Source organism: Coregonus clupeaformis, chromosome 18, assembly GCF_020615455.1.
Source record: "Coregonus clupeaformis isolate EN_2021a chromosome 18, ASM2061545v1, whole genome shotgun sequence".
Classification (NCBI taxonomy): Eukaryota; Metazoa; Chordata; class Actinopteri; order Salmoniformes; family Salmonidae; genus Coregonus; species Coregonus clupeaformis.
Genome location: NC_059209.1, coordinates 23,175,675 through 23,196,976, shown reverse-complemented (window position 1 = coordinate 23,196,976; position 21,302 = coordinate 23,175,675). Strand labels below are relative to the sequence as shown.

The 21,302-nt window shown below is 42.9% G+C and overlaps 2 protein-coding genes across 7 annotated transcripts in view; one reads left to right on the top strand and one right to left on the bottom strand.

The window, feature by feature from the left end:
• Positions 1–6,011, bottom strand: part of LOC121550199 (netrin-G2) — a 46,183-nt gene extending 40,172 nt beyond the window's left edge. For 2 of the 5 annotated variants that reach the window (XM_041862338.2, XM_041862340.2), the window contains exons 1-2: positions 5,426–6,011; positions 3,994–4,662 (exon numbers count right to left, since the gene is read on the bottom strand). In XM_041862338.2, coding sequence (XP_041718272.2) covers positions 3,994–4,230 — 237 coding nt within the window. In that variant the 5' untranslated portion in view covers positions 4,231–4,662; positions 5,426–6,011. The remainder of the gene's footprint in view (positions 1–3,993; positions 4,663–5,425) is intronic. The other 3 variants (XM_041862339.2, XM_041862341.2, XM_041862342.1) reach the window with 3 other exon arrangements.
• The window catches only part of LOC121550200 (mediator of RNA polymerase II transcription subunit 27-like), a 148,462-nt gene that overhangs the window by 16,230 nt on the left and 110,930 nt on the right, over positions 1–21,302 (top strand). The window contains exons 1-2 of one of the 2 annotated variants that reach the window (XM_041862344.2): positions 6,818–7,025; positions 19,618–19,762. In XM_041862344.2, the coding sequence (XP_041718278.1) occupies positions 6,823–7,025; positions 19,618–19,762 (348 nt within the window). In that variant the 5' untranslated portion in view covers positions 6,818–6,822. Of the gene's footprint in view, positions 1–6,817; positions 7,026–19,617; positions 19,763–21,302 lie in introns of those variants that run through there. The other variant, XM_041862345.2, reaches the window with a different exon arrangement.

Here is a 21,302-nt window from a genome sequence, read left to right as displayed (position 1 = left end):
AGTCCAACTGCTACACCAGGTGGCTTTCACCACTAAACCGCTCCAGCAATTATCCACACTGGATTCCTGTCACAGTTAAAGAGCAACCCAGCGCTAAGCAGACTGTTTGCCCACTTCTTAGTGACAGCCCGCAGGGAATTCAGAATGGATCCCCCTCTCTCACACACACACACACACACACACACACACACTGGAGGAGAACCGCACACCTTGATCCCCTTTCACTGACCAATAGGTTTCTTGTGTGTTTTTGAAACATTCCAACATTCTATCCTCAACGATAACAGAGGGTTTTTCCTCTCTGCTAGAGTGGAAGCCCTCCACTGATCTCCCCTTTAAGCTGTGGTTTGATGGCATTATGAAGGCAGCTCTGTTGATGAGGGTCACCCTGACTGCGAGTGGCTGGGGATCACTGACCTCTCCCCTGAAGATGACCTGGCCAGTTAATTCACTGAGTCAGAGGCCAGTCGACATTGTTAAGTCCAATCAGAAGGACATCTGTGGAACTGCACTGACCGAAATAGATGGGAGGGATAAGGAAGAGACAGAAAGTGTGTGTAGCAGAAATGGAGAGGGGAGGTCATGTAAAAGGAGACGAGAGGACCAGGACGATAAAACGAGAACGCCAGTTGAGCCAGTACAGCCCAGAGATTTGGACGGTACCACAGTCCACAAAAATGCCCAACTGCATTGGTGTAGATGGGGAGCCATGAGCTATGTACTGTATGGGAAGCTAGTGTTTAGGGCTGCTATTCCCTCACCTAGTGAGATGTGTTTCCTCTCTTTTCCTGCTTGACTTAATTACATTGAAGGAAGCTCCTGATACAACATCTGGAAAACAGCAGCCTAATTATACGAGAGACAAAACAAGACCCTCACCTGTCCCAGCATGGGCCACTGCCTACTGTCTTTTAATCTGCACACACACACACACACACACACCATTTCACACTGTATGATGTTCATAGCACTATAAAAAGGCTGTTCAGATCATGAGCATACATCGGAATGTAATCAATCAAAAACCTTTTCCGAAAAATCTTGTAATTCCCTGAAAGGATGACATAGAGGATTACCATACGAACAATTTAATTTGAAGAATACTCCAAGACCTGCAGTGACATGAAAACAGGCAGATGGAGATTATTGCATGTGGGCATAGCGAAACGGGATGAAATCGCTACCCTTTGGGAGCACAGGAGGGGGGCTGAAGCTGCCAGGACTCATGTAAAATTCATGACACAGGACAAAACTGACCAACGCTGCACCTTTGTGACATTACAGTAACTCTACACCGGTAGGATAAATATGGTGACATATCCTCACATGATCTAATCTAAACATGCATTTTAACCTACTGCAAATAGTGTACCAAATTTGAATCCTTACTATAGCGCACTCCACTGCTGTGCTGTAATCTGCACTGCTTTTTTTAGTTCCGTCTGTTTGTGCATTCTAAAATGGGCAAATGCAATGTGAGGCAGGATTATATCTAATATGTTGCGACCATTACTGTTGAAAAGAGTACTTGTAATTAATAATTTGAGCACATAGGATGGAGAGTGGCAGTGATGCCTCACTTCACTTATGGACAGTGTCTGTCTCCTCTCTGTCTTTCAATGTGTGTATAATTACATCAGTTTTGGGTCGAGATTTGTCATTTTGCTTAGCTCCCTCCCTCCCTCCTTCCCTCCTCTTCTCATTAAACAATGCTACATACAGAGTGCACTCCCACTCCCAGCACCAGCTAACATCATGCATGGCAGGGAGGGGGGCAAAGCACTGAGTATAAATGCAACAGCATCTCCTGTGGGCCTAGTGGCTGAAATGTGCTCTAAATCATTCATGAGCCGGAAAGCTTTCCAACGAAAGCCAACATACTCAGTCTGGGGATGGCTTATTCTAATCAATGAAGTTGCTTTCCAAAAGGAAAGCATGAAAAAGTTGTCAATTGAGTGCACTCCTTCAATATCTAAAGTACATAACATGTCATTGATGTAACATAGGCTACAGAACACTGTATCAGATTGCACTGTGAGAGTCATGGCAAGTCTAAATATGTGACTGTGTCTCTAGATATATGGGGTAGGCCTTTGGTAATGGGCCACTAATGGCACGTTTACCTTTCCATAAGATGAGTGGTCAGATCACTCTAGGAACGCTCTTGTGGCTGAATGGAAGCAAGTTCATGCAGCAATGTTCCAACATCTAGTGGAAAGCCTTCCCAGAAGAGTGGAGGCTATTATAGAAGCAAAGAAGGGACCAACTCCACATTAATGCCCATGATTTTGGAACGAGACGTTCGACGAGCAGGTGTCCACATACTTTTGGTCAGTGTATCACACTAATTTGAGTGTCCCAGATTTATATTTACTATGTTACGTCTAGTTTATGAGACCAGGTTGCTGAAGTAGAGCAAGTTTACTGGATAGCTACAGTAGTTGCCATGGTAACCAAACAAAGAGACTTGCTAGTGGACACCCCTTCAAATGAGTGGATTTGGCTATTTCAGCCACACCCATTGCTGACAGGTTTATCAAATCGAGTACACAGCCATGCAATCTCCATAGACAAACATTGGTAGTAGAATTGCCTTACTGAAGAGCTCAGTTACTTTCAACGTGGCACCCTCATAGGATGCCACCTTTACAACAAGTCAGTTTTTCACATGTCTGCCCTGCTAGAGCTGCCCCGGTCAACTGTAAGTGCTGTTATTGTGAAGTGGAAATGTCTAGGAGCAACAACGGCTAAGCCGCAAAGTGGTAGGCCACACAAGCTCACAGAATGGGAACGCCGAGTGCCGAAGCGCGTAAAAATCGTCTGTCCTCGGTTGCAACACGCACTACTGAGTTCCAAACTGCCTCTGGAAGCAAAGTCAGCACAATAACTGTTAGTTGGGAGCTTAATGAAATGGGTTTCCATGGCCAAGCAACCGCACACAAGCCTAAGATCACTATGCGCAATGCCAAGTGCCAGCTGGAGGGGTGTAAAGCTCGCCACCATTGGAATCTGGAGCAGTGGAAATGCGTTCTCTGGAGTGATGAATCACGCTTCACCATCTGGCAGTCCGACAGATGAATATGGGTTTGGCGGATGCCAGGAGAACGCTACGTGCCCCATTGCATAGTGACAACTGTAAAGTTTGGTGGAGGAGGAATAATGGTCTGGGGCTGTTTTTCTACAGCATACAATGACATTCTAGACGATTCTGTGCTTCCAACTTTTTGGCAACAGTTTGGGGAAGGCCCTTTCCTGTTTCAGCATAACAATGCCCCCGTGCACAAAGCGAGGTCCATACATAAATGATTTGCCAAGATCGGTGTGGAAGAACTTGACTGGCCTGCACAGAGCCCTGACCTCAACCCCATCGAACACCTTTGGGATGAATTGGAACGCCGACTGCGAGCCAGGCCAAATCTCCCAACATCAGTGGCCGACCTCACTAATGCTCTTGTGGCTGAATGGAAGCAAGTCACCGCAGCAATGTTCCAACATGTAGTGGAAATCCTTCCCAGAAGAGTGGAGGCTGTTATAGCAGCAAAGGGGGGACCAACTCCATATTAATGCCCATGATTTTGGAATGAGATGTTCGACGAGAGGTGTCCACATACCTTTGGCCATGTATTGTATCTATTGAGGCAGTGATTCCAAAATAAATGTAATTGTGTCTTGAAGTCTTTTGTTGACATTTTCACTATAATAACAAGTAGCCTACTGAAAGTAGTTTTAAACTCTTCTGTCCTGAGTTGTCTCATAGAAAATGTACATATTCCTTCCATCTTGTTCTAGATCAAAGTTTCTCCTTATCTCAAATCTAGGATCAGATACCCTACCGATATCCTAATTTCTAGAAAACCTTCCATGTCAGTTTTCATCACTCTTTTTGATTTCTGCTATATAGACAAAACTTCAACAGAGTGTAGGCCTATAAAAATCATGTAAGTATTAAACTAGTGCTGGTGTTACACCAATTGAATTAAAACTTAAACTTACCAGAGTACAGAACCTCTCCGGGGGGTTGCCGCAAGTGATGCCAGGAGGATCCACCCTAATTTGCATGAACTCCTTCATAGCCATGGGTTTGGGCTGGCACGCGTAAAACTCCCATGTTGGTCCATCGTCCGTACTAACCAGCGACTTGCATATGTCATACTGGCCAAGTGTCAGAGTAACAAAGTTCAAAAGAAAAACCACCTGTGAGAGCATGGCACTCGTAGAGACCACACCCATGGTCCAAGACCGAGAGTCAGGAGGGAGGAGGCAAGTGGTGCCACCGTCGGTCCACACTGGGAGAGGATCAGCTTGGAATCCGGTTGGTTTTCATCTTGGGAGGGACACCTGCCGCTTGCAGGATACAGCCTTACAACTCTGCTGGTTTTGCATACAAATGTTGCTTGCCTAAATAAGATACACGTACTTCTGTTTTGAAATATTTGTTATCCTATGATAAAAACAAATCAATGAAAGTATTACTTTAAATTATAGTTACAAGAGCTTATTTTAATAGAAATGTGTACAATGCTAATATTTCGCAGATCGACCACCTTTGGCACTCCAGGCAAGCCATACTAAAAGCAGTCCAAATGTCCATGAGAATATTCCACTGTCCACTCAGAAGCTCTCTCTAGATGAGATTTTGTTGTGTTTCATGTCAGTCAAAAGCTATATTGAGAAGGAGAAAATACAATAATTTATTAAACATTTATTTAACTTTTTTGGGAGAATTGCCGCTCACATTTCCAGCCAAATAAGGCAAACTAAAACTATACCTAATAGGCTACGGCTGCTATACAGCTTATTATTTTATTTAGTTTTTACAACTAGCAATTAGGCTAAACATAAATCTTTCATTAGAGAAACTTGAACCCATTTGAAATCTGTTCTAATTAATGTCGGTAGGCTATACCGTAGTTTAAAAATAAATAATATTGTAACCTTTCACGTTTGTTTTCACATCCAATCTATATTCACAATACTACCCTAATTAATGAATTTCCCAAACAAAACTGCAAGTTCAAAAATATATCCTAGTCCCCACAGACGGATGTCTGTTGCGCTCTTGGGTTTGCAAACTATTGCCATCAGAGGTAACGGAACTGTCGACAACTTCTCCCAGGCAGATGGTGACAGACCTATGCTGCAGTCTACAATTTGCAAATAAAAATAATTCATCTGATCAACTTTGATAATGTGTGGACTTGTCCAATATGTGGACAACTGATGTTCTCGACGTTGATGCCCTTTCCAAACCTCTGAATTTCTCTGAAGCGTGTAGCCTAATGCTGTCTTCAAATGTAGGCTATAATGGTTGATTATAAGAAATATCTGGTTGCAAGATTATAAACATTAGGCCCATACAATTTAGAAGGTGCACAGTTACAACAGTTACCATCCTCTATGTTCACGGTAGAACTCGAACACTTACCAAATTGCTCCGGGAAGGTATGATCATTCTGTCATGGGTGCATCCTTTGCAAAAGTGTTCTCAGCATTCTAACGCCTCTGCATTGGTTCGTCGTTGAAATGAAGCTTAACGTTACGGTATTCCCTTCTGTAAGAGGATTAGATGAGATGCTCTCCCCTTCTGTTTGTTTCCCTTCTGTTTGGTATACTTTTGAGGAAAGCAGTGCGTTGTTAGGATGGTATCCTATACATCCCGTACGCGCAATAGTTGACTTCTTGTTGGAAATATATTACATTTAAAGACTTTTTCAGAAGTGGTACTGCCTCAATTCATGTTCCATTACTTTTTACGATTTCGGTTTTGTACTAGGCGCTCAAGGGCAGAAGGAAAGAGCTCTCTCGCGCGCTCTCTCTCGACATCACTTTCCCATATGCATAAACACACTCGCTTATTTCATAAATTCCCTCCTGCCATTGTTCTCCTGCTATATTTTCGTTTCCATATTTGGCTATCAGTATCTGATCTGTATCTACGCAACTTTTACCAGTCAGAAATATAACCACCCCATGAGCCGATCGGGCTACCCGTCCTGCTTAAAGGAGCAGCTCAAAAATCACTAAAGACAGACAGATAAGGATCTCTAGTTTTCGCTCAGCCTATTGGGGAACCCTAGTGTAGGCCTACATACCTTTAGCAAGCTATAACTTATGCTATTTACATTTAATTTTCCTTGTTGACAATTGCAAATAGCCAAATTGATACCTAATTAAGCTGGATAGTAAAAACAAGTAAAAAAAAGTAGCCTTAATTTGCAACTTTTGGATGGGTGTAACTGTCGCTCTGGATAAGAACGTCTGCTAAATGACTAAAATGTACATGTAAATGTAGTAACAGCATCAAAGCCTAGGGGGGCTTCTCAGGGAAGAACCCTGAGTTGAGCTGTCCATGGTCCTGATGCCTGGCCACACAGACCAATGGGCTTAAACAGCCTACCCACTTCTACAGGGTCATATGAAGCCAAATTATTGTCACAGACAGACAGTGACACAATGCACAATGTTTGTAGAGAGCAATATAACGGTAGTTCAAAATTATTTAAGAAGTAGTTGAATGGGAAAATGTATACTGGCAGTTAGCAAATTTCTTTAAGGAATACCTGGGATAGGATAAAGTAATCCTTCTACCCCACCCCAAAGAGAAAAAAGAAAGAAAAAAATATTGTAAAGTGGTTGTCCCACTGGCTATCATAAGGTGAATGCACCAATTTGTAAGTCGCTCTGGATAAGAGCGTCTGCTAAATTACGAAAATGAAAATGTAGAAGACAGCAGGCACGGAAAAAGAGAACTACATTTCCCTTGCTGCGCACTACATCTTGATGACGGTGTTTATGCGACGTTCATCCCAGCGTGCGGAAAAAATGGCGGAAGCGATGAACGTTGGTGTGAATTTAGAAGCATTTTCTCAAGCAATAAGTGCTATTCAGGCACTTCGTTCAAGTGTAACAAGGGTTTTTGACTCTCTGAAAGATGGGATGAAAAACAAAGAAACCCTTGAAGGACGCGAAAAGGTTTTTATTACTGCGTTTCAAGATAACCTGCAGTCTGTGAATCGCGACTTGAAGTGAGTAGCTGTAAGTGCTAACGTTAGCTAGCTAAATCTTTACTGTAAACACACAAGTTAGCGTGCTAGATAGGCTTGAGGAATTAATTGATGTTATCCAACTAAAAACTTATTTCCAACTAGCTAGTATCCATGACTTGGTTGAAGTAGAAATGGCGTGTGTGTGTGTGTGTGTGTGTGTGTGTGTGTGTGTGTGTGTGTGTGTGTGTGTGTGTGTGTGTGTGTGTGTGTGTGTGTGTGTGTGTGTGTGTGTGTGTACACACTACCGTTCAAAAGTTTGGGGTCACTTCGAAATTTCCTTGTTTTCGAAAGAAAATCAATTTTTTTGTCCATTCAAATAACATCAAATTGATCAGAAATACAGTATAGACATTGTTAATGTTGTAAATGGCTATTGTAGCTGGAAACGGCTGATTTAAAAAAAATGGAATATCTACATAGGCGTACAGAGGCCCATTATCAGCAACCATCAGTCCTGTGTTCCAATGGCACGTTGTTTGCTAATCCAAGTTTATCATTTTAAAAGGCTAATTGATCATTAGAAAACCCTTTTGCAATTATGTTAGCACAGCTGAAAACTGTTGTGCTAATTTAAAGAAGCAATACAACTGGCCTTCTTGAGACTAGTTGAGTATCTGGAGCATCAGCAATTGTGGGTGTACACTACCGGTCAAAAGTTTTAGAACACCTACTCATTCAAGGGTTTTTCTTTATTTGTAATATTTTCTACATTGTTGAATAATAGTGAAGACATCAAAACTATGAAATAACACATATGGAATCATGTAGTAACCAAAAAGGTGTATGGGTGGTCCTCTGTAGCTCAGCTGGTAGAGCATGGCGCTTGTAACGCCAAGGTAGTAGGTTCGATCCCCGGGACCACCCATACACAAAAAATAAATAATGATGTATGCACGCAGACTGTAAGTCGCTTTGGATAAAAGCGTCTGCTAAATGGCATATTATTATTATTATTATTATTATTATTATAAACCAAATATTATATATTTGAGATTCTTCAAATAGCCACCCTTTTGCCTTGATGACAGCTTTGCACTCTCTTGGCATTCTCTCAACCAGCTTCACCTGGAATGCTTTTCAAACAGTCTTGAAGGAGTTCCCACATACAGTGGGGAAAAAAAGTATTTAGTCAGCCATCAATTGTGCAAGTTCTCCCACTTAAAAAGATGAGAGGCCTGTAATTTTCATCATAGGTACACGTCAACTATGACAGACAAAATGAGAAAAAAATATCCTGAAAATCACGTAGGATTTTTTATGAATTTATTTGCAAATTATGGTGGAAAATAAGTATTTGGTCAATAACAAAAGTTTCTCAATACTTTGTTATATACCTTTTGTTGGCAATGACACAGGTCAAACGTTTTCAGTAAGTCTTCACAAGGTTTTCACACACTGTTGCTGGTATTTTGGCCCATTCCTCCATGCAGATCTCCTCTAGAGCAGTGATGTTTTGGGGCTGTCGCTGGGCAACACGGACTTTCAACTCCCTCCAAAGATTTTCTATGGGGTTGAGATCTGGAGACTGGCTAGGCCACTCCAGGACCTTGAAATGCTTCTTACGAAGCCACTCCTTCGTTGCCCGGGCGGTGTGTTTGGGATCATTGTCATGCTGAAAGACCCAGCCACATTTCATCTTCAATGCCTTTGCTGATGGAAGGAGGTTTTCAATCAAAATCTCACGATACATGGCCCCATTCATTCTTTCCTTTACACGAATCAGTCGTCCTGGTCCCTTTGCAGAAAAACAGCCCCAAAGCATGATGTTTCCACCCCCATGCTTCACAGTAGGTATGGTGTTCTTTGGATGCAACTCAGCATTCTTTGTCCTCCAAACACGACGAGTTGTGTTTTTACCAAAAAGTTCTATTTTGGTTTCATCTGACCATATGACATTCTCCCAATCCACTTCTGGATCATCCATGTTACTTTGGTCCCAGCGCTCTGCAGGTCATTCACTAGGTCCCCCCGTGTGGTTCTAGGATTTTTGCTCACCGTTCTTGTGATCATTTTGACCCCACGGGGTGAGATCTTGCGTGGAGCCCCAGATCGAGGGAGATTATCAGTGGTCTTGTACAGTGGGGAAAAAAAGTATTTAGTCAGCCACCAATTGTGCAAGTTCTCCCACTTAAAAAGATGAGAGAGGCCTGTAATTTTCATCATAGGTACACGTCAACTATGACAGACAAATTGAGAAAAATAAATCCAGAAAATCACATTGTAGGATTTTTTATGAATTTATTTGCAAATTATGGTGAAAAATAAGTATTTGATCACCTACAAACAAGCAAGATTTCTGGCTCTCACAGACCTGTAACTTCTTCTTCAAGAGGCTCCTCTGTCCTCCACTCGTTACCTGTATTAATGGCACCTGTTTGAACTTGTTATCAGTATAAAAGACACCTGTCCACAACCTCAAACAGTCACACTCCAAACTCCACTATGGCCAAGACCAAAGAGCTGTCAAAGGACACCAGAAACAAAATTGTAGACCTGCACCAGGCTGGGAAGACTGAATCTGCAATAGGTAAGCAGCTTGGTTTGAAGAAATCAACTGTAGGAGCAATTATTAGAAAATGGAAGACATACAAGACCACTGATAATCTCCCTCGATCTGGGGCTCCACGCAAGATCTCAACCCGTGGGGTCACAATGATCACAAGAACGGTGAACAAAAATCCCAGAACCACACAGGGGGACCTAGTGAATGACCTGCAGAGAGCTGGGACCAAAGTAACAAAGCCTACCATCAGTAACACACTACGCCGCCAGGGACTCAAATCCTGCAGTGCCAGACGTGTCCCCCTGCTTAAGCCAGTACATGTCCAGGCCCGTCTGAAGTTTGCTAGAGTGCATTTGGATGATCCAGAAGAGAATTGGGAGAAAGAGAGAGAGATACAGTGGGGAGAACAAGTATTTGACACACTGCCGATTTTGCAGGTTTTCCTACTTACAAAGCATGTAGAGGTCTGTAATTTTTATCATAGGTACACTTCAACTGTGAGAGACGGAATCTAAAACAAAAATCCAGAAAATCAGATTGTATGATTTTTAAGTAATTAATTTGCATTTTATTGCATGACATAAGTATTTGATACATCAGAAAAGCAGAACTTAATATTTGGTACTGAAACCTTTGTTTGCAATTACAGAGATCATACGTTTCCTGTAGGTCTTGACCAGGTTTGCACACACTGCAGCAGGGATTTTGGCCCACTCCTCCATACAGACTTTCTCCAGATCCTTCAGGTTTCGGGGCTGTCGCTGGGCAATACGGACTTTCAGCTCCCTCCAAAGATTTTCTATTGGGTTCAGGTCTGGAGACTGGCTAGGCCACTCCAGGACCTTGAGATGCTTCTTACGGAGCCACTCCTTAGTTGCCCTGGCTGTGTGTTTCGGTCGTTGTCATGCTGGAAGACCCAGCCACGACTCCATCTTCAATGCTCTTACTGAGGGAAGGAGGTTGTTGGCCAAGATCTCGCGATACATGGCCCCACCCATCCTCCCTCAATACGGTGCAGTCGTCCTGTCCCCCTTTGCAGAAAAGCATCCCCAAAGAATGATGTTTCCACCTCCATGCTTCACGGTTGGGATGGTGTTCTTGGGGTTGTACTCATCCTTCTTCTTCCTCCAAACACGGCAAGTGGAGTTTAGACCATAAAGCTCTATTTTTGTCTCATCAGACCACATGACCTTCTCCCATTCCTCCTCTGGATCATCCAGATGGTCATTGGCAAACTTCAGATGGGCCTGGACATGCGCTGGCTTGAGCAGGGGGACCTTGCGTGCGCTGCAGGATTTTAATCCATGACGGCGTAGTGTGTTACTAATGGTTTTCTTTGAGACTGTGGTCCCAGCTCTCTTCAGGTCATTGACCAGGTCCTGCCGTGTAGTTCTGGGCTGATCCCTCACCTTCCTCATGATCATTGATGCCCCACGAGGAGAGATCTTGCATGGAGCCCCAGACCGAGGGTGATTGACCGTCATGTTGAACTTCTTCCATTTTCTAATATTTGCGCCAACAGTTGTTGCCTTCTCACCAAGCTGCTTGCCTATTGTCCTGTAGCCCATCCCAGCCTTGTGCAGGTCTACAATTTTATCCCTGATGCCCTTACACAGCTCTCTGGTCTAGGCCATTGTGGAGAGGTTGGAGTCTGTTTGATTGAGTGTGTGGACAGGTGTCTTTTATACAGGTAACGAGTTCAAACAGGTGCAGTTAATACAGGTAATGAGTGGAGAACTGGAGGGCTTCTTAAAGAAAAACAAACAGGTCTGTGAGAGACGGAATTCTTACTGGTTGGTAGGTTATCAAATACTAATGTCATGCAATAAAATGCAAATTAATTACTTAAAAATCATACAATGTGATTTTCTGGGTTTTTGTTTTAGATTCCGTCTCTCACAGTTGATGTGTACCTATGATAAAAATGACAGACCTCTACATGCTTTGTCAGTAGGAAAACCTGCAAAATCGGCAGTGTATCAAATACTTGTTCTCCCCACTGTGTATGTATATATATATATATATATATATATGTATATACACACAGTGAGGGGAAAAAAGTATTTGATCCCCTGCTGATTTTGTACGTTTGCCCACTGACAAAGAAATGATCAGTCTAACATTTTAATGGTAGGTTTATTTGAACAGGTGAGAGACAGAAAAAAAATCCAGAAAAACGCATGTCAAAAATGTTATAAATTGATTTGCATTTTAATGAGGGAAATAAGTATTTGACCCCCTCTCAATCAGAAAGATTTCTGGCTCCCAGGTGTCTTTCATACAGGTAACGAGCTGAGATTAGGAGCACACTCTTAAAGGGAGTGCTCCTAATTTCAGCTTGTTACCTGTATAAAAGACACCTGTCCACAGAAGCAATCAATCAATCAGATTCCAAACTCTCCACCATGGCCAAGACCAAAGAGCTCTCCAAGGATGTCAGGGACAAGATTGTAGACCTACACAAGGCTGGAATGGGCTACAAGACCATCGCCAAGCAGCTTGGTGAGAAGGTGACAACAGTTGGTGCGATTATTCGCAAATGGAAGAAACACAAAAGAACTGTCAATCTCCCTCGGCCTGGGGCTCCATGCAAGATCTCACCTCGTGGAGTGGTAATGATCATGAGAATGGTGAGGAATCAGCCCAGAACTACACGGGAGGATCTTGTCAATGATCTCAAGGCAGCTGGGACCATAGTCACCAAGAAAACAATTGGTAACACACTACACCGTGAAGGACTGAAATCCTGCAGCGCCCGCAAGGTCCCCCTGCTCAAGAAAGCATATATACAGGCCTGTCTGAAGTTAGCCAATGAACATGTGAATGATTCAGAGGAGAACTGGGTGAAAGTGTTGTGGTCAGATGAGACCAAAATCGAGCTCTTTGGCATCAACTCAACTCGCCGTGTTTGGAGGAGGAGGAATGCTGCCTATGACCCCAAGAACACCATCCCCACCGTCAAACATGGAGGTGGAAACCTTATGCTTTGGGGGTGTTTTTCTGCTAAGGGGACAGGACAACTTCACAGCATCAAAGGGACGATGGACGGCACCATGTACCGTCAAATCTTGGGTGAGAACCTCCTTCCCTCAGCCAGGGCATTGAAAATGGGTCGTGGATGGGTATTCCAGCATGACAATGACCCAAAACACACGGCCAAGGCAACAAAGGAGTGGCTCAAGAAGAAGCATATTAAAGTTCTGGAGTGGCCTAGCCAGTCTCCAGACCTTAATCACATAGAAAATCTGTGGAGGGAGCTGAAGGTTCGAGTTTCCAAACATCAGCCTCAAAACCTTAATGACTCGGAGAAGATCTGCAAAGAGGAGTGGAACAAAATCCCTCCTGAGATGTGTGCAAACCTGGTGGCCAACTACAAGAAACGTCTGACCTCTGTGATTGCCAAAAAGGGTTTTGCCACCAAGTACTAAGTCATGTTTTGCAGAGGGGTCAAATACTTATTTCCCTCATTAAAATGCAAATAAATTTATAACATTTCTGACATGAGTTTTTCTGTATTTTTTTGTTGTTATTCTGTCTCTCACTGTTCAAATAAACCTACCATTAAAATTATAGACTGATCATGTCTTTGTCAGTTGGCAAACTTACAAAATCAGCAGGGGATCAAATACTTTTTTCTCTCACTGTATATATATATACACGTTAGCCTAGCTCACAGTCACAGACCATAGCAAAAAAAAAAATTTATGTGCGCAAGCGAAATTCAGCATAGCAACTATCTAGCTATCAATAAATAAATAAAAACCAGCACACTGGCATTCTTGTAGGCACCTCAATATTTTGAATGTATTTTCAAGTCTAGGCATACATGAGGCTTGCTTTCCATTGCACAATGATTGTCGTTGTGAAACGTGTAGCTAGCTAAGTTAACGTTACTTTGATGTGAAGGCAAAAGTTAAACTCCCAGAAAGGAATGGTCAGTAATGTGCATCAATGATGCAAAATCTAGTTTGTTTTTCACACTGAACAAAAATATAAACGCAACATGTTAAGTGTCCATCATTCATGAGTTGAAATAAAACATCCCAGAAATGTTCCATACGCAAAAAAAGTATATTTCTCTCAAATTTTGTGCACAAATTTGTTTACATCCCTGTTAGTGAGCATTTCTCCTTTGTCAAGATAATCCATCCACCTGACAGGTGTGGCATATCAAGAAGCTGATTAAAGAGCATGATCATTACACAGGTGCATCTTGTGCTGGGGACAATAAAATACCACATTTTTACATGTGCGGTTTTGTCACACAACACAATGCCACAGATGTCTCATGTTTTGAGGGAATGTGCAATTGGCATTCTGACTGCAGGAATGTCCAACACCGCTGTTGTCAGATCATTTTATGTTCATTTCTCTACACTTAGCTGCCTTCAACGTAGTTTTAGAGAATTTGGTAGTATGTTCAACTGTCCACGTGTAACCACGCCAGCAAGGACCTCCACATACGGCTTCTTCACCTTCGGGATCATCTGATATCAGCCACCCGGACAGCTGATGAAACTGTGGGTTTGCACAACCAAATAATTTCTGTGCAAACTGTCAAAAACCGTCTCAGGGAAGCCCCTCTGCGTGCTCGTCGTCCTCACCAGGATCTTGACCTGACTGCAGTTCGTGTCGTAACTGACTTCAGTGGGCAAATGCTCACCTTCGATGGCCTCTGGCATGCTGGAGAAGTGTGCTCTTCACGGATAAATCCCGGTTTCAACTGTACCCGGCAGATGGCAGACAGTGTGTGTGGCATGATGTGGGCGAGCAGTTTGCTGATGTCAACGTTGTAAACGAGTGCCCCATGGTGGCGGTGGGGTTATGGTATGGGCAGGTATAAGTTACGGACAACAAACACAATAGCATTTTATCGATGGCAATTTGAATGCACAGAGATACCGTGACGAGATCCTGAGACCCATTGTCGTGCCATTCATCAGCCGTTATCACCTCATGTTTCAGCATGATAATGCACAGCCCCATGTCACAAGGATCTGTACACAATTCCAGAAAGCTGAAAATGTCCCAGTTCTTCTATGGCCTGCATACTCACCAGACATGTCACCCATTGAGCATGTTTGGGATGCTCTGGATCGACGTGTACGACGTGTTCCAGTTCCCACCAATATCCAGCAACTTCGCACAGCCATTGAAGAGGAGTGGAACAACATTCCACATGCCACAATCAACAGCCTGATCAACTCTGTGCGAAGGAGATGTCACGCTGCATGAGGCAAATTGTTTTTGTTTTTTTTAGGTATCTGTGGCTAACAGTTACATATCTTTATTCCCAGTCATGTGAAATCCATAGATTAGGGCCTAATGAATTGATTTCAATTGACTGATTTCCTTATATGAACTGTAACTCAGTAAAGTCTTTGAAATTGTTGCATGTTGTGTTTATATTTTTGTTCAGTATATATTCCTTTGGTGATAAACAAATCTTAACAAAGATGCATACCCTTGCACCTCTAAAATGACGTTGCATAAACCTGGTAGCTGATGCAGGATAATTAGTAACATAAGAAAGGTGGAAACTGACTGTATTGAAAATATTATGCATTTGCCATGTGCATGATTTTCCTTGGATAGTCTAGAAGTTCTTAGATGATTTAAGATCCCACTGTTAAAGGGAGGAGGGGGGGGGGGGGATCCTTCTAGTCTAAACAACTACATTCCCGTTTCCAAACTCTCTGTTCTTGCCAAAGTCCTTGAAACACTTCAGTTGGTGGCACCAGCCCATGGTTTGGTCGCATCAATTTGTTTCCACGGCATCACGTAATAGAAAAAAATAGTAATCACCTTTATAAAGTAAGTCAGTGTTTTTTAGACTGTGTAACAGACTACTGAGACGGTAGGCTATTCAATAAATATGTTGTTTCATCTAACATGTCTAAGCAGGAATACATGATTGAAGATACAGTGCATTCGGAAAGTATTCAGACCCCTTGACTTTTTCCACATTTTGTTATGTTACAGCCTTATTCTAAAATTGATTAAATAAAAAATGGTCAGCATCAATCTACACACAATACCACAGAATGACACAGCCAAAACAGGTTTCTAGAAATGTTTGCACATGTATTCAAAATAAAACACAGAAATACCTTATTTACATAAGTATTCAGACCGTTTGCTATGAGACTTGAAATTGAGCTCAGGTGCGTCCTGTTTCCATTGATCATCCTTGAAATGTTTCTACGACTTGATTGGAGTCCACCTGTGGTAAATTCAATTGATTGGACATGATTTGGAAAAGCACACACCTGGCTATATAAGGTCCCACAGCTGACAGTGCATGTCAGAGCAAAAACCAAGCCATGAGGTTGAAGAAATTGTCCGTAGAGCTCCGAGACAGGATTGTGTCGAGACACAGATCTGAGGAAGATCCCCAAGAACACAGTGGCCTCCCATCATTCTTTAAATGGAAGAAGTTTGGAACCACCAAGACTCTTCCTAGAGCTGGCCGCCCGGCCAAACTGAGCAATCGGGGGAGAACGGCCTTGGTCGGGAGGTGACCAAGAACCCGATGGTCACTGACAGAGCTCCAGAGTTCCTTTGTGGAGATGGGAGAACCTTCCAGAATGTCAACCATCTCTGCAGCACTCCACCAATCAGGCCTTTATGGTAGAATGGCCAGAGGGAAGCCACTCCTCAGTAAAAGGCACATGACAGCCCGTTTGGAGTTTGCCAAAAGGCACCGAAAGGATTCTCAGACCATGAGAAACAAGATTCTCTGTTCTGATTAAACCAAGTGTCGTGGAAATTACCACTAAGGACCTCAAAGTCGATCTTAAATGATTTTATGTTTATTCACACCAGTGGAGAGATTACAGACAGTCAAACATGTATGACAAGATTGAACTCTTTGGCCTGAGTGCGAAGCGTCACGTCTGGAGGAAACCTGGCACTATCCCTACGGTAAAGCATTGTGGTGGCAGCATCATGCTGTGGGGATGTTTTTCAGTGGCAGGGATTGGGAGACTAGTCAGGATCGAGGGAAAGATGAACGGAGCAAAGTACAGAGAGATCATTGATGAAAACCTGCTCCAGAGCACTCAGGACCTCAGACTGGGGCGACAGTTCACCTTCAAACAGGACAACGACCCTAAGCACACAGCCAAGACAACGCAGGAGTGGCTTCGGGACAAGTCTCTGAATATCCTTGAGTGGCCCAGCCAGAGCCTGGACTTGAACCCGATCGAACATCTTTGGAGAGACCTGAAAATAGCTGTGCAGTGACGCTCCCCATCCAACCTGACAGAGCTTGAGAGGATTTACAGAGAAGAATGGGAGAAATTCCCCAAATACAGGTTTGCCAAGCTTGTAGTGTCATACCCAAGAAGAATCGAGGCAGTAATCGCTGCCAAAGCTGCTTCAACAAAGTACTGAGTAAATGGTCTGAATACTTATGTAAATGTGATATTTCATTTATTTTATATAAATTAGCAAACATTTCTAAAAACCTGTTTTTGTTTCGTCATTATAGGGTATTGTGTGTAGATTGATGAGGGGGAAAAAAACTATTCAATCAATTTTAGAATAAGGCTGTAACCTAACAAAATGTGGAAAAAGTCAGGTGGTCTGAATACTTTCCGAATGCACTGTATTTTGATGTGCAAGAAAATCCCGTGATTATCATGAATTGTGGGTTGACAATAGGGTATTGTTGTTATATTTCACTGTTAAAATATGGCTCCACAATCTTGTGAATTTTGTTGTTCAATAAAGATGAATTTGGCTATGTCTTTATGTGCACTAATATCATATTCTAATTTATTTTTCACATGAGTAAGTGAAACTCAGAACACATTAGCTAGGTCACTAACACTAAATATAATACCCAATGCTAGTAGTCATGTATTAATCTAACAGTAAATGTGATGTCCTAAAAAAACATTGAAGTTGTAGCCTGCTACCCTATGCACTCGCAGTGGCCGTTGCCCAATTGCGCATTTCCCTCGCTCCGTATCTTAAAGCCATATCAAAATTATTTAGAGATGACAGATACAAATTATACCCACAGACAGCTGAGAACAACATCAGTTGCTTCCAAAGCTGTGTATTTCCCGCAAATGTTATACAATCAGAAGCCCTTTTCTCTCTCCCGGAGTGCACATCGGGGGAGAGAGAGAGAGTGGCTTGCTCATCATATCAGCAGGCCCCAGTGAAACAGGCCCAGGGACAGGGCATACACTTTCATTACAGGAATCATGAGGGTAATGCACTTTTACTGTTTGACCAAATCATGGTTTTAGCCGGCAAAAAAATATTGTGTTTTGAAACTTTTGAGTGAGGTGACCATGAAATGAATGTTCCAATTAAAAAGTTTTACTCACACAAGACAAGTCAAAGGGTCACAAAATGTGACTAAATGGTTGCAGTCTGGAGCCCTGACTTGTTAGTTAGCAGCTGAAGGAGTTTTTATACACCAATAATGTCCTGAACCAGTTTCAGTCTGGATTTAGAAAGAAGTATAGCACTGCTACGGTGACCATGAAAGTTACTAATGATAGACTGGAAGCACTTGCTCCTAAACAGCATTGTGCTGCTTTGTTCATGGATTTCTCTAAGGCGTTTGACGCGGTAGACCAAGAGATATTGATGCAGTGCTTGTCAAACATAGGCCTTTCAAGTAAAGCTGTTGGTTGGTTGAATGATTATCTTAGTGTTAGATCACAACGTGTACAGGTTGATGGCGTGACTTCTGACAAGCTTCCTTTAAATACTTGAGTGCCGCAGGGTTCCATTCTTGGGCCATTATTGTTCACTATTGATGACTGGTGTGAAAAAATTGCTGATGCAAAGGTACATCTACACTGAGTGTACAAACATTAGGAACACCTTCCTAATATTGAGTTGCACCCCCTTTTGCCCTCAGAACAGCCTGGGGGCGGCAGGTAGCTTAGTGGTTAAGAGCGTTGTGCCAGTAACCGAAAGGTTGCTGGTTCTAATCCCCGAGCCGACTAGGTAACAAATCTGTCTGTGCCCTTGAGCAAGGCACTTAACCGTAATTGCTCCTGTAAGTCGCTCTGGATAAGAGCGTCTGCTAAATGACAAAATAATTAAATAAATTAGTCGGTGCATGGAATCTACAAAGAGTCTAAAGAGTTCCACAGGGATGCTGGCCCCATGTTGATGCCAATGATTCCCACAGTTGTGTCAAGTTGGCTGGATGTCCTTTGGATGGTGGACCATTCTTGATATACACGGGAAACTGTTGGGTGTGAAAAACCCAGCAGCATTTCCATTCTTGACTCACTCAAACCGGTATGCCTGGCACCTACTACCATACCCCATTCAAAGGTACTTAAAACTTGTATCTTGCCCATTCACCCTCTGAATGGCACATATACACAATCCATGTCTCAATTTTCTCAAGACTTACAAATCCTTCTTTAACCTGTCTCCTCCACTTCATCTACACTGATTTGAAGTGGATTTAACAAGTGACATCAATAAGGGATCATAGCTCTCACCTGGATTCACCTGGTCAGCCTATGTCATGGAAAGAGCAGATGTTCCTCAGTGTATATGCAGATGACACTATCTATAGCACTGATCCCACACTAGTTAAGGCATTTCACAAATTGCAGGAAGCGTTTAATGTCCAACATAACCTCTTTCCGCTCAAAGCAACCCCCTACTCTGCCTCAGATAGTCACTCAAACAAGCCAATAGAGGTGGTGTCATCGTACAAGTACTTGGGATTTCACCTTGATGAAGCTCTCTATTTTAAATCCCACATTCAACAGCTCACTTAAACTTAAGCTGGGCTTTTTCTTTAGGAAGAATTTCATTTCAAGCTAGAAAAGACCTTGTTGCAGCCTTTGCTAGACTATGATGATATTCTGTACCAAAATGTTGATTAGGGCCCCCCAAAATGCTAAGCTCTGACTGCATGTGTGGGTATGGATGTGGGTACCCAGACCTGCGATCCACTGCGGCCCCCCCATAATGAGTTCAGATTTTTTGTGGCCCCCAACCAAATCAAAGTTGCCCATCCTTGTGTTAAAGGGAAACACAAGCCTATTCTAACAGCTGCTATTCTATGTACTTATGTAGTGAATTGGAACGCCTCAGTACCCTGGTTGGCAGACCTTCAGAGAGTCATCCCCTTCACAACAGTGGCCTGTTGAGTCTGGACCCAGTTCAGGACAAGACCCCGCTGTACAGTCAGCTCCTTCAGGCTTACAAGTGGTCTAACAAGGTAGGCCAAGCTTTTCTACTGGCCTACAAAGGAAAAAATATTGTACGGCCAGAATTCAATCATAGGGCATAGTGGATTTTCTGCAATGCAGTTTCTTTCATTTGTCAAAGATTGGAATCTTGTGGACAATTTGAATGTGAAGCCACTCCCATCCTTAACATTATTTGTTTGATCCAAATTGACACATGGTAAACACATGATAAAGTTTAGCTTCTGTTTCCTCCGGGATACGCTTCCAGTGTATCAGCTAAAAACCTACAATGACAGGCTGCATTAGTTACGTGAACATTATGCCCCCAGTGTAGCATCTCTGACCACCCCATTGTCGCAACTCTCCAAATACAATGCTCTGATGGAAATGATTCAGTTTTTAAAGCATATGCTGGAAGTCTTAAATAACAGGTAAGGTAAAGATTGATTTGAAATAAAATGCCGATGCACGGTATATGGTAACATACATTAGCCTATACTGTATGTATCAAGCTATGATGCCACGCCTCCCATTCTTTTTAAGCTCATCATATAGCATATTGGAAATTCCATGGTAACAAAGTGATGTTGAGACTCAGAGTTTTTACTTTAAAATGTATGTCAAACAAAAAACAATGATTTCAAAGTTAAACAAACGATACCACTCTATGCACAAGGACTACTTTTAACCATTTCCACAGAACATTTTACAAAAACACATTTACTTGAAGAACAGTGCAGATTCAAAGTTTGGTAACAGAATGACGGTTTGTGCTGTTGAACAGGTGGCACCCACTCCCGTAGCTGACACACTTGTGCCTAAGTGGTGTTGAACCTTTTACAGACTTGCTAACCTGCACAAAGTTTGCGTACCATGCACGCAATTTGTGGTCAAAGTATTCTGGTACGAAAAAGTACCCTAAAATACACAAAAATAGGTTTCTAGTTCGTATATTGTGGTTTTTGACTCAATTGTCTGAATTCAAGCTCTCCACTCCGGCTCACCCCCCGTAGTCGTAGTACTATTTTCTTAGAGGGCCCTCAGTGTTCTACAGCATCACAGCCTGGTACGGCAACTCCACCACCGCTGACCGCAAGGCACTACAGAGGGTGGTACGCTCAGCCGAACGCACCATTGGGTGCTCACTGCCTGCCGTCCAGGACACCTACAACACCAGGTGTCACAGGAAGGCCAAGAAGATAATCAGAGATCCCAGCCACCCAAGCCATGGCCTATTCTCCCTGCTTCCATCAGGATAATAGTGATCCTGGCGCAGACGAAGATGGCGGCCTCACGACTAGCTCTTAGGAAACTTTGCAGTATTTTGTTTTACAGTGTTTTACATCATTACATACAGCCGGGAAAAACTATTGGATATCAGAGCGGCGGTAACTCACCAGCATTATATGACCAGGAATACGACTTTCCCGAAGCAGATCCTTTGTTTGCTCTCCCCAGGGCAACTGAACTGATTCCAGCAGCTGACCCAAAACATCGCCGGCGGAGGAGAGGCATTCGGCACGGCCTGCTGGTTCAACTTAGGCGGCGCGCACACCACCCACCGCTTCC